Below are 14,074 nucleotides of genomic sequence, written 5' to 3' on the forward strand. Positions count from 1 at the left end.
ACCGTTACATTTCTTCCTTATTTTTTCAGCAACATACGAACATATACTATATTTAACATTAAATTATAGGTTTTAACTTATTTAATCTTTCCAGTCGTATTAAAAAACTTTTTTAGTCTTTACTCATTGTATCATTTCTTTTAGTCTTTATTGTTTAAGAATTCATAAAAAATTGAAGGAGATAAGTATGAAAGGTAAGTTTTTTTTTACAATAGAGATCGTTTAAACCACTCTTAACGTGATTCGTACAAGAGGTTTTACAAAACACAAGTTCTTAACTTAGTATAAAATTAAATATCATACATGACATGACAATGATATCAAAAATTTGCATTGAGTAAAAAGCAATTTACAAGTTACATTCATGATATTGTACTCTGTACATGTCCCACTAAAAACTGATGGGAAATCTGAAGCCTAAAATCTGTGAGAACCTTGATTCCATCCCATGCATATTCTGCAAAACCGTTCAGTTCCTTCGTCATAAGCTGCACAGTTTAGAGTTGTAAACTGTGCTGCGAAGCTACACCCTCCTGCTTTAGAAGCCCCTCTTCTCAAGGGACGATAATTGTAGTCCACCTTGAGCACCGACTGTTAAATTTTTGAAGAAATAATTGTAAGCAGTCATGCAAACATATACAAGCAGGAAAAAAATTGGTTACCGTTTCAAGGGTCAGTTTCGGGGACGTTTGGGCTCATGTTCCAACCCATCTATCTTATCACATCTTCGAACAAACTGGTCTAGCGTTTTCTGCTTTGAAGGGCTATCCGAGTTTTCAGGTTTTCTAATAAACTGGTCCAGAGTTTTCTGCTTTGAAGGGCTATCCGCGTTTTCAGGTCTTCTAATAAACTGGTCCAGAGTTTTCTGCTTTGAAGGGCTACTCTCTGGCAGAGTAGCAGAGACCTCCAAGGCCTTTTCATGACCGTCTAACATCTGTTTCAATAACTTAAATTCAGAATGCATCTTTAAGCATCAATCCAAACAATAAAAAATTACTTGGGTATAAATCTTCTCTAACGGGTAGAAAGATAAATCATAACTTGGACCTCCATATCATTTTACTACACAGAAACTGTATACATAATTAATCTCATTACGACCGAGAGAGTTCCTAAAAAATAGAGATTTACCTGCCCCAGATTTTCCAGTTTGCTTTGCACTACGTCCCTGAAAAGTGAAAAAATTATAGTATTATTAATATCTAAGAGATCAAGTCAGTAACAACCACCAAGCTTTAGATAACAGCAGAAAAGCACAAAACACACCATATGATGTCATCAACCGTGTCATTCGCAAGCAAGTAGTATATATTTACTGAAGACACCTAAACACAAGAAGTAGCAAGTGAAAGAGTCATCAGAACATCATAACACGTTGGCTACTAAGAATCAGCCAAGTATGGAAGAACTTTTCCATATGGAGATATTCTCAATCTTTTCCCGAGATTGCCAGGGTTTCATAATGTTATCATGCTAGTACCATTGATGCCTTATCTGAACTACAAGGGTGTTGTATATCTCTATTTAATTTTTTCTTCTCTCTTTATACTAAGGAAGCACCCATGTTCGAGGATACCTGGCCAATTCTATGAACACGGTCTTCAGCCTGAATTAGGTCACCGGGAGTCCAAGACAGTTCTGCAAAGATTACTGTGCTGGCAGCAGTTAAAGTTAACCCAACGCCTCCAGCTTTAATAGATAGCTGCAGACATACGAACAGAAATTCATTAACTCAAATTGAACCATATTTTATGCCAGAATTATAGTCCAAGATTGCAAGAGTTCAATAGAGTTAGAAAAATAAATGCAAGGATGTTCGTAACAAAATTTACCATACCACTGCTGCTTTTGTAGAATCTTTTTCCTGAAACTCAGTGACCAATTGCTGTCTGGAAGCAGCAGGTGTACCTCCATCAATCCGTATGCAACCCACTTTTTTCTTCTGGAAATTTTGAGCAGTTTTATGAGACTTTACCATTTCAGGATGAGATGCATAACATTTAAGTGGACTTACACGAAGAAACTCATGTATCGAATCAAGCATTGACTGATGGTGTGCAAATATAAGAAACTTGCAACCTGCCTGTGACAATTAGGAAGCATAACATTACCACTTCCAATGATCAACAACCCAATTAAAAAAATATTAAGATTAAAAAACTGAAGATGACATTCTTTTCAATTAATTATACTCATTTGATTAGGGGTGAAGCATGAGATAAATCAATCAACTCAACAACGATCTGTTCACATCTATTTTGGTATGCAATTAATGTGTAGTTTGGCTACAAATTTCTCAGTACACTGTGACCAATAGCTTGGTAGCAGGCACAAGAAAGCGCCATGATCCATTAATTTCCATTTTCCGCAGCACAATTCTTGAGACCCAGAATCAACGGTGGAAATATAACTTACAGGGAAGCAACCTTTAGTACTCAGGACTGAAACTATCCCGCTAAAAGTTTTTTTATTTTTTTCTCAGAATCTTTATCGCCACAAATACTTTCTAATAGAGACTTGAACACAGGCTACAGCTCAAGCTTGTCATTGTCAAAATTAAGGATATGCAACAGAATATTATCTAATATGTTCTTGTAGAATCAGCCTACTGTTAAAAATATTACCACAATATTCATTCAATCGATTCAAATAATCAACCTACAGTAAGTGTTAAAAGGCATCTTTACAAAAAAAGAAACACAAAACGACAAATTTATCCAAAACTAAATAGTATGAGATTAGGTAACAAATAAACATAATACATGCAAGTATACTCATACAAAGAAAGCAGGAATCATATCATAGAGATCTTGGTGCATATGCAGTGTTGAAAGTATTAATCCTCCATTGCTGCAACGAGGTGAAGGAGAGGAGTACCTCAATGACAGTTCCAAGATAATCAAGAACAGATGGAATCTTGGCTTCTGCAGAATCAGTATATATCTGGAATTGAATAAATCAAAATTTTATGTTTAACCACAAACAGTCAAAATTTAAATTGCCCTACATGAAGAATGGGAGCATGCATTGCAGAAAATAAAGTAGAAACATATGTTCTACTTCTAGGAAATAGCAACAAATTTTCAAACAAATAGTGCAACCTGAATTGTGTGCAGAAGTCATTCCGTCAATACCTTGTTAATTATATTCTTTTGAGTAAACTTGAGTGATTCTGCCTCCTCTTGTGATTTAGCATCCTTAATTTTGGCTTTTACCATTTTCAACTATAGGGAGAAAAATCAATCCTGGTCAGCTTTTTACAACCTCTAACATAGACAAGACATAAATACTACTATTTCCAGGTAAACTGATTTTGTAAATATGTGTGTGTGTGTGTGTAACAACTACCAGTACAGATCTAGGTAAAACTTCAGAGCAAATTTCTAATCAATTTCATAAGTAAAAGAAGATATCAGTTTTCTCAATCACAAACTAGAATACAATTCATTTATTAGCAAAAACAAGTTATGTAAATTGATGACAATATGTGCATTAACCAACTAACGAACAGTCAAGCCAAAGGAAGTCAAATTACTTATTCGAATTGGAAATCAATTCTACAGGCAAAGATGAACAGCAGATATATTGAATCACCTCTTGAAATAAAGCATTAATTTGCTTCATGTCCTTGTCAGCCAAGTCTAGGAAGACCTGTGAACCAGTTACCAAACAAATATAATAATCAATTCTTAGGTTCCATAAAACATGAGTATCCACAAATTGAAATAAGCAGTCAAAAGTGTGCAGAACATAAAATGTTGCAGAGAACCAATGGTAATAAATGTACACACTTGTTGCCTGCGCTTTACAGGAAGTTGAGAAAGAACGTCTTTTTTAAGCCTGCGAATCAGCACTGTAGCCTTCATCAAATTGTGCAACTCTTCATGGTTACTTGCACCTTGATAAAGTCCAAAAAATCCCTGGAAGATCCATGTGATAATGGCAGCATGAATGCTCATCCATTAAAAGCAAAAGAAAAACTGGCTAATCAAAAGGATTTTATCAGTAATGACGAGATGACTTACACCCTTGCAGTACCGGTTACCATATTCATGAACATTCTTATATACATCAGGATACAAAGCTTCCAGCTACAGCACAATTTCAATCAGATTATTAAAATGTATACTCCTAAATGCCAAATACTAATGAGGTATGAAACATAAATCAACATAAAAAGAGTTACCTGCTTGAATAGTTCAATTGGCCGGGATAAAGCAGGTGTTCCACTAAGCAATAATGCATATTGAGCTTTCTGACAATTTTACAATACTTTGTTGTCAAAGAAAGCATGAGAGAATTTAACAGAAAACTCTACCGCAGACAGTCTATACTGCAATTGAAGCTAAAACAAAATTTACTTTATATGTTTCATATATGAAGTCAGACTTCCTTTAGGGGAGGAGGGGAACAAGGGTTCAGAGTACTAGACCCTTTGCTGACGCTTCCGTGCACCCTACAGACTTATTGTTTCTTTTTCTCCGGTTTAATTATCCATTCAATTCTCTCACTTCTTCTCCTATCCTTTTCCTTATATGTTTTCTGTGTCTGTTAAACATGAAATTTAGATATGGGTATACATTTGATTGTCACTTTCAAGAGTGAATACCTTTATTACAGGAAGAGAAGCAGTTGTCCTCTTTGCTTGAGCATTTTTCAGATAATGTGATTCATCAGCAATCACAACCTGGACAAAAATAGTTCATATCTAAGAGTGTGATTTATCAGTAATAATTGGAGCGATGTTTTTACCATGTATGCAGGCAAAGAATTATAGTCAGACATAAATTCAGGAAAAGCTTTGATTATACAAACACAATAATAAAAAAAACGATGAAATATAAAAAATAATTACTATTTAGCCCCTTGCTCAAATCATTTCACTTTTTTCAAAGAAAAAGTATACCAAAAGGGCAAGAGGTCATAATTGAAACAAAAGAAAAAAATAATTTGTATATTCGCTATTTTATGATCAGGATACATATGCAATAGCTGCTAGACACTCTGAAAAGCACATGCAACCTCAAACTAAGGGATACCATGTAAAACAAATGCCATAATCATTATCAGATGATTTATTTGAATGGATAATGGAAGTCATTTTCATTTAATAACCAATAACTAATAGAATTCCCAGCCAACAGACCCAAAGAAGGGGGAAACAGTAATCACCTCCACAGCTTCCATCAATCTATATAACATTTCTGGAAGAACAATGCACAGAAAACAATCAAACGAAAGGAGACAAAAACAGGTCTCGTATTACCAAGTACAGAAGAGATACAAAAGAACACAGCAAACGTCAATTACAGTAGAAGCATCATCTATGGATGTGTACATATCACCCTTATAAAGGGGCCCGGAAAGTATAGATACATAGAACAGAAAAAGAAAACCAACTAACATACCAAACAATGATTGCAAAAGTCTACAAGACGCTGCACCATTGGACCGCTACCAAGAAAGAGTTCAGTACACAAGCTACAATTTCTATTTAACAACCCGTGGTCAAGTAAACACACTGCTTAATAGCCTAGTATAACCATGCAGATCATAATGAGCCTCATAATTTACAAACATTAAATACTTCATCAAATTCATGTATTTCAAAATTTCAACACTTTGATTGCAATAATATATAGATGACTTCCTCTATTTATTGTACCCAGCCTTCAAGAAATGGTTAAAATCAAATACTGATATATGATTAAGGACGTAGGAACCATAATGAAAGTCAGAAAATTCCGATAACATGAAAGTACTAACCTTAAAGTCACATGTCGTAAGCAAATTCTGCAGCTTTGGCACCAACTCATATGAGATGATGTTGAATAGTCCATTCAAACGAATGCTGTTTTTAGAACTTGAAGATACAATGTTGAAACCTCCTCTATTTGATCCACCACTTTGAGGTAAGACAATCTATTTTATGGGAAATGAATTCAGAATACAAAAGTAAATTATGTATTTTATCAGAATAGAATCCTCGAACAACCAAAACAATTTTCTATATAAACCAAAACAATGCATAAAATTCGGTGAAGGGATCATGCATAGCATACTAGTATATCTGATGAAGGAATATTCAGCCATTGTTGAATCATCTGAAATAAAGAAAAACCGGGAGCATAAAATAAGTTTCCGAATGTGTTTTATTAAATGAAAAAAAATGCCATTCTTACAGAAGCCCATTGCAAGCGCAGTGAAGATGGTGCAATTATGAGAACAGGCCATGACTCCTGAATGCATGAAGCTACAGCAATTGCCTGCAAAATGAAACACGCCAATCAATTTTTTTAAAAAAAGAAAGGACGGCCACTTTTGTAATTTTAAGAATGAAACTTTATAAAATATAAGGCCCTCACTTCAACCACCGTTTGAAGGTGTATTTTAGCAGTCTAGGAATGAATTTATCATCATTAAATAATCTTCTAAAATTAAACATCAGTACGCGTTCAGGTCTACCAACTACTATCTTGTAGTTCAAAACAGTGATTTGGTTTGATTCTGCATAGTTTTTAAGTGGATAGCGACCATGGCAGCATATTTCTAATATTTTTATGATCATTATCTTAATTATTTTGTAATGTAACTGTTATCTAATATTATTTGCTAGGAGAAATAAGTCTTTGTATTGGCTGCTGACCATCTAAAATTTTTGCATATGAACTTTTTTGATCAATTAGGTGATTATATTTTGTGGAATATGACAAGCAATTATTTTACAAGAATTTCTGTTAGAAATCTGATGTATTTGCATTTCTAAAAATAAGAAACAAGTACAAGAGAAGACCCCACCGGAGAAGGCCCTCCCAAGTCAGAGTACATACTCTAGACCCACACCACGCTACAAAAATAAACTTCCACACCCCTACATTCTTCTTCTCGTAAGTAATACACTAGGTATCAATTTCTCTCTCCGTAACTAAGTTTACCTTACCTGCCTATATTATTCTATCATATTTTAATTATGATGAATGAAATTCCATTATATAACATGACATTGAGACTTTCAACATGGGAAATGAGTTTGGTTTTACTGAGAGTGATTTTATGTAACGTATTTTTGGGATGTCCATGTTAGATTATGTGACCATTAGCAAGTTATAATCCAGGAAGGACTATCTGTAGAAAGAGCCACCAGTGTATAGACAAAGGGACCAACAAGATGAAGTTGCTCCAAGTGAGATAAGATATTGTTGACATACTATTGTTATTTCTAAAATAGAGTATTATTAGATGAAATTGTCCCTATGAAATTGTCAAGAGAGGGTTATCAATGAGACAACAAACTCAATTTCAACTCTCACATGAATTATCCTTCTTGAATTTGGACTAGGTCTAACTCAACACCAAAAGCTAGTTTATGAGAGAGGATTGAAAGCTTTTAACCCTATGTATATATTAAATGTTAGACCTCAAACATTTTTATTTATTTAATTTGTTGAGTTCCAACTTTTGCCATTTAACATTGCATTTTGGCATTTACTTCTTTAAATTGTAAAGTGTTTAAATGTTGCTTCTTTAAAAAAATTGAATAATTAATTGGTTTCTATGCACGTATTTTATTGAGACTATTCAGTCATCTAGCATGTATGTCACTAACAATGAAAAAATAAAAATAGAGCTCAGTTATGCTCCTCCATCATGCTCATGGATATTCTTGTGCCACACAGCATCCATCTCTATTATTATTTTTTCAGTCAGATTTCTATGCAGATGAGTAGTAAGTTGCTGACAGTTTGAAATACTTGAGAATTAAACTGTAAAATAATTCTAGAGAGCTTGATTGATCCTCTATAATCATGATAAATAGGATAATCCTAGACACAATATAATCATGATAAATAGGATAACCATTAACACAATATAATCATGATAAATAGGGTAACCCTTGACACAATATAGTGATGATAAAATAGGATAAATATCCTAACAGAAATCATTCTAGCAATTTTGTCAGACCTCCCTTGTTTTGGTGACAATTTGATTTTATTTTTTATCTTGAACATCCTCCAATCAAAAAGGTTTTGGTATTATGAAACGCTATTACCTCCTGCGAATATTATTGGATTAGATATGTGATGCCCGGATTCTGGCTAGTGGTATATGTATTTTGGCAAGTGTTTATTTTGGAAATGGACTTTTAAGAGGAGATTGCCAAAGAAGTGTTTCAATTAGCTTAGCCTAAGCACCAGTCACAATTAAGTTTTGGTTGTTGACACAGAAGTCAAGAAAAATTAAAGGTAGAACACTTATGTAATATGGTAGTCGAATTGAATAAATATTCCATACTTTCCTTGACATTTTGTTTGGATGAGGAATGAAATAAGGAGAAAAGAAATAGAAGGAACAAGTAAAAAGAAAGGGTGCTACTCAATACTGGTAAAAGAATGTATTAAGAAACTTTCTCCAATAATAAATTCTACATTCAATACTAGTAAATAAAGAGTTTCCGTCATAACGAATTAACAACCAAAGTAAAGATCATAACTCTGACACGATACACAACCCTAAATTACAACAAATGGGTGCTACTCACTACTACACCAGTGCTACTGTGACTGCGATGTTATTTATGTGTACTATTGTTATTTAAGTTAGACAGGTTACTGTATCATTAAGGATGATTTCTATCGTGACGTGAGTCAATTAACATTTAAGACACTGAGATGCACTTTTTTATTTACAGAAGAAAAATAGCTAACCAAATTTATGACCCGACAATAGATATTAGAAGAGCACAAATCCTGCCAACATTTTATTTCCACCACAAACAATTTTATGTTTGTTTTAAAGAAGCAAAACACTTTTATGCACCATGATGCACAGTGCAAACATGGAAATAATTTTAGACAGTGAATTACTTGCAAGGTTTTCCCTAGTCCCATTTCATCTGCTAAGAGAACACGTCCCCCATGCTGCAATATAAACCTGAAAACAAATAATAACTAAAATGAATACATGAGAAAAAAAAACAAATAGACAAGGAAAATAAAAGACAATAACTGTACTGATCCATATTTATGAGAATAGTGAGAGAGAAAAAAGTAAGTCACTACATACCTAACACCTTCTCGCTGAAATGGCAATAGCTTTGATTCAATATAACTAGGGATCTTGCAGTAACGATCTTTCAGTAAAGCAGCCAAAAATAGCAACTTCAGAAATTTTCATTAAAAAACAAAACACAAAGTAAACCTAAAGTCTTCCAACCTAGAAAAGAGAGAACAAATTGATAACGAGAATATTCAGTATATACCTTGAAGATCTGGAACTACAGAAGCTGCAGCAATGGCACGTTGCACTAAGGGATCTAAGTTTTCAACCTATAAAATTATTCAATTTTTTTAAATAAATGAAGAAAACTAAAAGATATAGAGATGAAGTTAAGAAACAAAATAATGTCCAAAAAACAAGACCCTTAAACACAAAAATCGAGTATACAAGCTTACTCTAGGATAACATGTTTTTCTTACTAAATGAATAAACATTTACAGAATCAATGATCCCAGATCCAACCTTTGAATCTCCTTGTCCTATTATTCACATAGGATGGTTTACTTTTCCAATAATCTATTTTTCCATTATTAAAACATCGATTGTTAAAAAACAGGGAGAGGAAAGTTGTAATTGGCAACAGGCAAAAGGGCGAAAATGCCTTGAAACAAAAATGAATTAAAAAGAAAAAAAAAGGAAACCGAAAAAGTATATCAGAATTCAGGGCAAAAAGATGCATCATGGATTTCCTCAAATATACACAGAAAAGGTTTGAAACTCATGTCCACTAGTTTCTCTCCAAATAAAATAATTCAGAAGAACCACATAAAAAACCAATCAGTTAACAAAACGAAAAAGGAAGCTACAAAAAAGACCACTTACTATCTTATACTCAAACAGCCAGTACAATCATCAAATGACTTGAGGGTTTTTCTGAGATAATCAGAAGGGACACAAGCCCTCCTTCACAAATGAAGGCACTGGTATCAGTCTTACTATTGATCCAAGACTCATACTAAAGGTAACATAATTATTATGAAAAGGAACTTTGTGTATGTCAAGGTTGTTTCTCTCATGATGGTATATAGTAGCATACTAACATGAATTTCCTAACTACAAAGAAAGGGAAATAAGGAAGCAGCCGTTACCTGAACATTATAACTTGATACATCTCCAAGAAACTTCTCCGCCTCTGACAAGGAAGACAGTGGGAATACCCATAACCTGCAGGCTCAAAGTTTATATGGCTAAGGCAACAAAGTAGCCAATCAAGAAAACTAATACATACTCACACTGGTATGCAGTGCACAAACAAACAAATTGGATGAAGGGTGGAGAAACATACCGTTCTTTTGCATTCCAAGAAGATTTAGGGATTTTTCGAAAAGCAGCAATTACTACCTGATGCAAAACAAAGTCCAAGGCATGATCCCGGAGCTCTACAATGACACGTGTATATGGTCAAACAAAGACAAAGCCTTGTTTGCAAAGGATTCAAGATTGAATAATAAAATCAATACTCTGCAAGTAGTTTAGTCAGTAAAACCTGGTCATATTGAAACTTTGCTGCAATATTTCCACTGGAATGAAGAAAAAATTTAACTGAAAACTTTATCAGTCCATTTTTGGATTGTTTGTCTGCAACACATAAAGCAGGATAAACAAAATAAACACCCACAAATCACCACCAACATAACAAATTACAGCAGGCAAATAGAAACCTTCAAAGACCATTGAGCATAATGTACCAATAAGAAATGGCTGACAAACAATTAAAAGAAAGAGATAGAAAAGATAGACTGCTACAGAGAGAAAAGAAAGGGTGACTAAGTAAATGGTGCAAGAGACGGTAAGCACACCGTTGTTTGTCCCTGATTTCAATGACGTGGGCAATGCTCTTGCTCCTTGAGACGAAGCACCAACCTGGATTGGAGCAATAAAACTAAGACACACAGCAGTGTTTCTACCAAAAATGTCATATATACTTCATAACTTCATAATTCATAAAAATAAAGTAAAATAATAGTTATATCAAACAGCTTAGGCTTCTTCCTCTAGGTTGCTTCATTTTAAATGGGACATAACATAGGCATGAATACTTATCATCAAAATCACTAAGTTAACCTTCACATACAAAAAAAAAAAGGACCCATGACTCTCAATGTAACGGCAACGAGAAAAGATAATAACTTTACAGTTTGGGGAAGCGAATTAGGAAGGGGTTTTGGTGGGAAGTGATTCGTTGTTGCCGTTGCAGAATTGTGATGTTGGTGTGGAGAAAGAGGAGGAGGAGGGTTGCGTAGTTGAGCAATCTTCTGGAAAGCGTCTCTTTCGAGGGAATCGAGGTCCTCTGCACTCAAATCCCAGTCCTCCGCATCCATGGAGGCTGTAGCTGTGCTATGCTTCGTCCCTCAAATCAACCAAATGCCTCTCAAAATTCAAAACCCGCTCTGCTTTCTTTCCTTAGAAACATGAAAAGAAAATTTTTCTTCCGTTTTTGACCAGAGGGTCCTTCCTTTGTATTCAAATATCTAATGGCCAGCTGTTTTTTTTTTAAATATATAAGCTTAAATACTTTTTTTAATATAAAATAATGAAAAATGTTTGAATTTGATTTTTATAAATTTATTTTTTTTAGCCTATGAACATTGTAATACCAAATAATATGATTTTAATTTCAAAACTAAAATATAAATTAAATAAAATTACTTATATAACAAATATTCATAATAAAAAATATGGTATAATTAGAAAACAAGAAAAAAATTAAAAATTAAAATCATAGATTTTGTAAAATATAGGAACTAAAAATATAATTAAATATTTTTTTAATAATTTCAATGTATATTTATTAACTTTCCACATAATTGTTATTATATTCTGTGTTTGAAATTTCTTGTATTTTTATTGGTAAAATTAATTATTTTATACATTATTTTATTTATTTATCTATTTTTTATAAAGATATAAATGTAATTTATCTTTTGAGTTTATAGTAAGGTTTAAATATATTTTTAGTAGATAAATTTAGATGCTAAATTTAAATTTGTTTTTGTACGAAACTTTAATATATTTTAGTTTCAAACTTAAAAAGTTGGTGAATATAATTATTTTAATCTATGTTAAATGATTTTGACATATTAAAATACATTTGAATTATTTATACGAAAATGTTAAACCTAACAAGAAAAAAATTAATGACATTAGATTAAAAATATTATATTAATTTATTTTTAAAATTTGAAAATTAAGATGTATCATGAAAAATAAAAAGGTAATAATTAAAAATCAATACATTCTACTTCATGTTCAATAAGTTTCTCTTCATGATATCACGGACACCTTGACACGACCTCTAAAACACTCATAAACATTGAATACTTGTATGTCCAAACCAATAATAATAAGGATTCTGCGGTATTTTATGATTGATAAAATTATAATACATATCAAGTATATAATTTGCTATTTTCCTCAAATAGGTTATTATGTTGCTAAAAAGATACTATCATGTTCTTGAAATTTTCAGAAAAATTTTGTTGTATGTTGAGAAACTTACACAACATATCACGGATAATTTTTAAAAAATATTAGACCTGCAGGTCTCAATGAATTTTTCTTGGTGATAATTATTTTCAGTATTCAGCAACACACATCACATGTCAATACATTTTTTTTTCTTCTTTTCTCTTGCTCTGCTCTTCATATCATGATGAATCATAGCTACATATCAAGCAAGATCAGTTCTCTCACGTGTGATCAAGAAAGAAGGTGTAATATCTAAGATGGTATCAAAGTTCTTCTTCAGAAGAGCCCTGATGCGTGTTGCTGATTCTTGTCGTCTTTCATTCCTTTTTACCTGCCTTGCTTTCTTTGGTTTTCAAGATATGGCTGAAGAAAATAATGATTCTAGAAAAAATCCAGCCACCGCTTTGGTCTCTCCAGTTCTCGATTTTGCCAATTATCATTCACGAAATAAATCCATGCTAACAGCACTAAGTAAAAAAAACAAAGCCCAGCTCGTGGATGGGTCTGCTGCTGAACCAGAGAAAACTGATCACACATACAAAGAGTGAAAACCATACAACGAGTGAAAACCATGCAACAGCATGATCGTATCGTGGATGGTTCAGTCTCTTCTGATATTTGACAAAACATCCTCTGCATCAATCAGACAAGGGAAAGCACTTCACAAAATACTTCACCAAACTTAGAACAGTTTGGGATGAATTGGAAAATTTGAAGTTTGATCTCTCTTGCACGTGCAAAATCTTATGAAGTTTCCACAGTCTTGAATCAAAGGTGCAAGACCGTGCCATGTAATTTTTAAGAGGATTAAATGACAGATCCGATGTCTTGCTGATGCATCCACCTCTACCCATTAAAAAAAATTGTGTTTTCAACAAGAAAGACATTTAATGGGAATAATTTTTTTCTCTAATTCTGAGGTTAAAAACATTGTTTTCGTAAACATTATTACTTATTCTTTTTTGGAAAGACATGACATACAAGTTTGTTTCAAGAAAAAAAAAATCCTACCAACATGAATACACACAGTGGGAATTTCGGACATACAGTGGATGTATGCGACAAGAAACATAGCTTTCCTCTGAGACACAGAACCTTCAATGAAAAAACAAAGACAACTTAAGCTAAAGATGAAAAAGAAGAAGTCAAACTTACGAATGTCTCTCTCTTTTGCTCTCGTGCTGATATCATTTTATATCTATATAAATACATGTTTATCTTTTATTTTATTTGATATGGACAAACCTTTCTATTATATTTTATATGTATATAAATATATGTTCATCTTTTATTTTATTCGATGTAAAACTTTGTTTGTACAGATAAAACAATCAAATGAGATTGTTCCAAATACTTAAGTGAGTTAGATTAGCATCTCCTCAAACTTCACATATTAAGATAATAAGTTTCTTGATATGGCTCATGAAATTTCAAAATAATAAATTCAAATAAACACTGACATTAATAATATAATTAAATTGGATGTTAGTTTTTATCCTGCAGAATTAAAATATATATATATATATATATATATATATATATATGA

The 14,074-nt window shown here is 32.8% G+C and overlaps 1 protein-coding gene across 4 annotated transcripts; it reads right to left on the reverse strand.

The window, feature by feature from the left end:
* Positions 1-315: 315 nt before the first annotated feature.
* LOC108323751 (uncharacterized) lies at positions 316-11,520 on the reverse strand. Of its 4 annotated transcripts, XM_017556469.2 has the most exons (25): positions 11,196-11,515; positions 10,860-10,923; positions 10,547-10,638; positions 10,346-10,401; positions 10,149-10,224; positions 9,263-9,329; positions 9,067-9,133; positions 8,868-8,934; positions 6,183-6,266; positions 6,063-6,104; positions 5,767-5,922; positions 4,610-4,687; positions 4,187-4,255; positions 4,026-4,091; positions 3,792-3,920; positions 3,595-3,651; positions 3,135-3,224; positions 2,878-2,943; positions 2,015-2,083; positions 1,838-1,942; positions 1,577-1,702; positions 1,267-1,325; positions 1,132-1,168; positions 663-934; positions 316-591 (listed from the first exon to the last, which is right to left on the reverse strand). In XM_017556469.2, exons 1-24 carry the CDS (start codon positions 11,379-11,381, stop codon positions 674-676), a joined length of 2,169 nt encoding a protein of 722 aa, XP_017411958.1. In that variant the 5' UTR covers positions 11,382-11,515; the 3' UTR covers positions 316-591; positions 663-673. The 4 variants fall into 4 exon arrangements, 1 of the variants encoding a protein (XP_017411958.1); XR_008246524.1 differs by lacking the exon at positions 1,267-1,325 and having other exon boundaries at positions 11,196-11,518; XR_008246526.1 differs by lacking the exons at positions 316-591; positions 663-934; positions 1,267-1,325 and having other exon boundaries at positions 1,833-1,942; positions 11,196-11,520.
* Positions 11,521-14,074: the final 2,554 nt, after the last annotated feature.

Source organism: Vigna angularis, chromosome 1 (genome assembly GCF_016808095.1).
Source record: "Vigna angularis cultivar LongXiaoDou No.4 chromosome 1, ASM1680809v1, whole genome shotgun sequence".
Taxonomy (NCBI): domain Eukaryota; kingdom Viridiplantae; phylum Streptophyta; class Magnoliopsida; order Fabales; family Fabaceae; genus Vigna; species Vigna angularis.

Bases quoted from the DNA above. Each gene is read 5' to 3' on its own strand.
- LOC108323751 (XM_017556469.2), bottom strand. From the start codon at position 11,381: ATGGATGCGGAGGACTGGGATTTGAGTGCAGAGGACCTCGATTCCCTC. The intron at 6,267-8,867 runs GTAATTCACTGT...TTCATTTTGCAG, and splicing joins GACTAGGGAAAACCTTGCAA to GCAATTGCTGTAGCTTCATG. The intron at 3,225-3,594 runs GTGATTCAATAT...TTCTCCCTATAG, and splicing joins TTAATGCTTTATTTCAAGAG to TTGAAAATGGTAAAAGCCAA.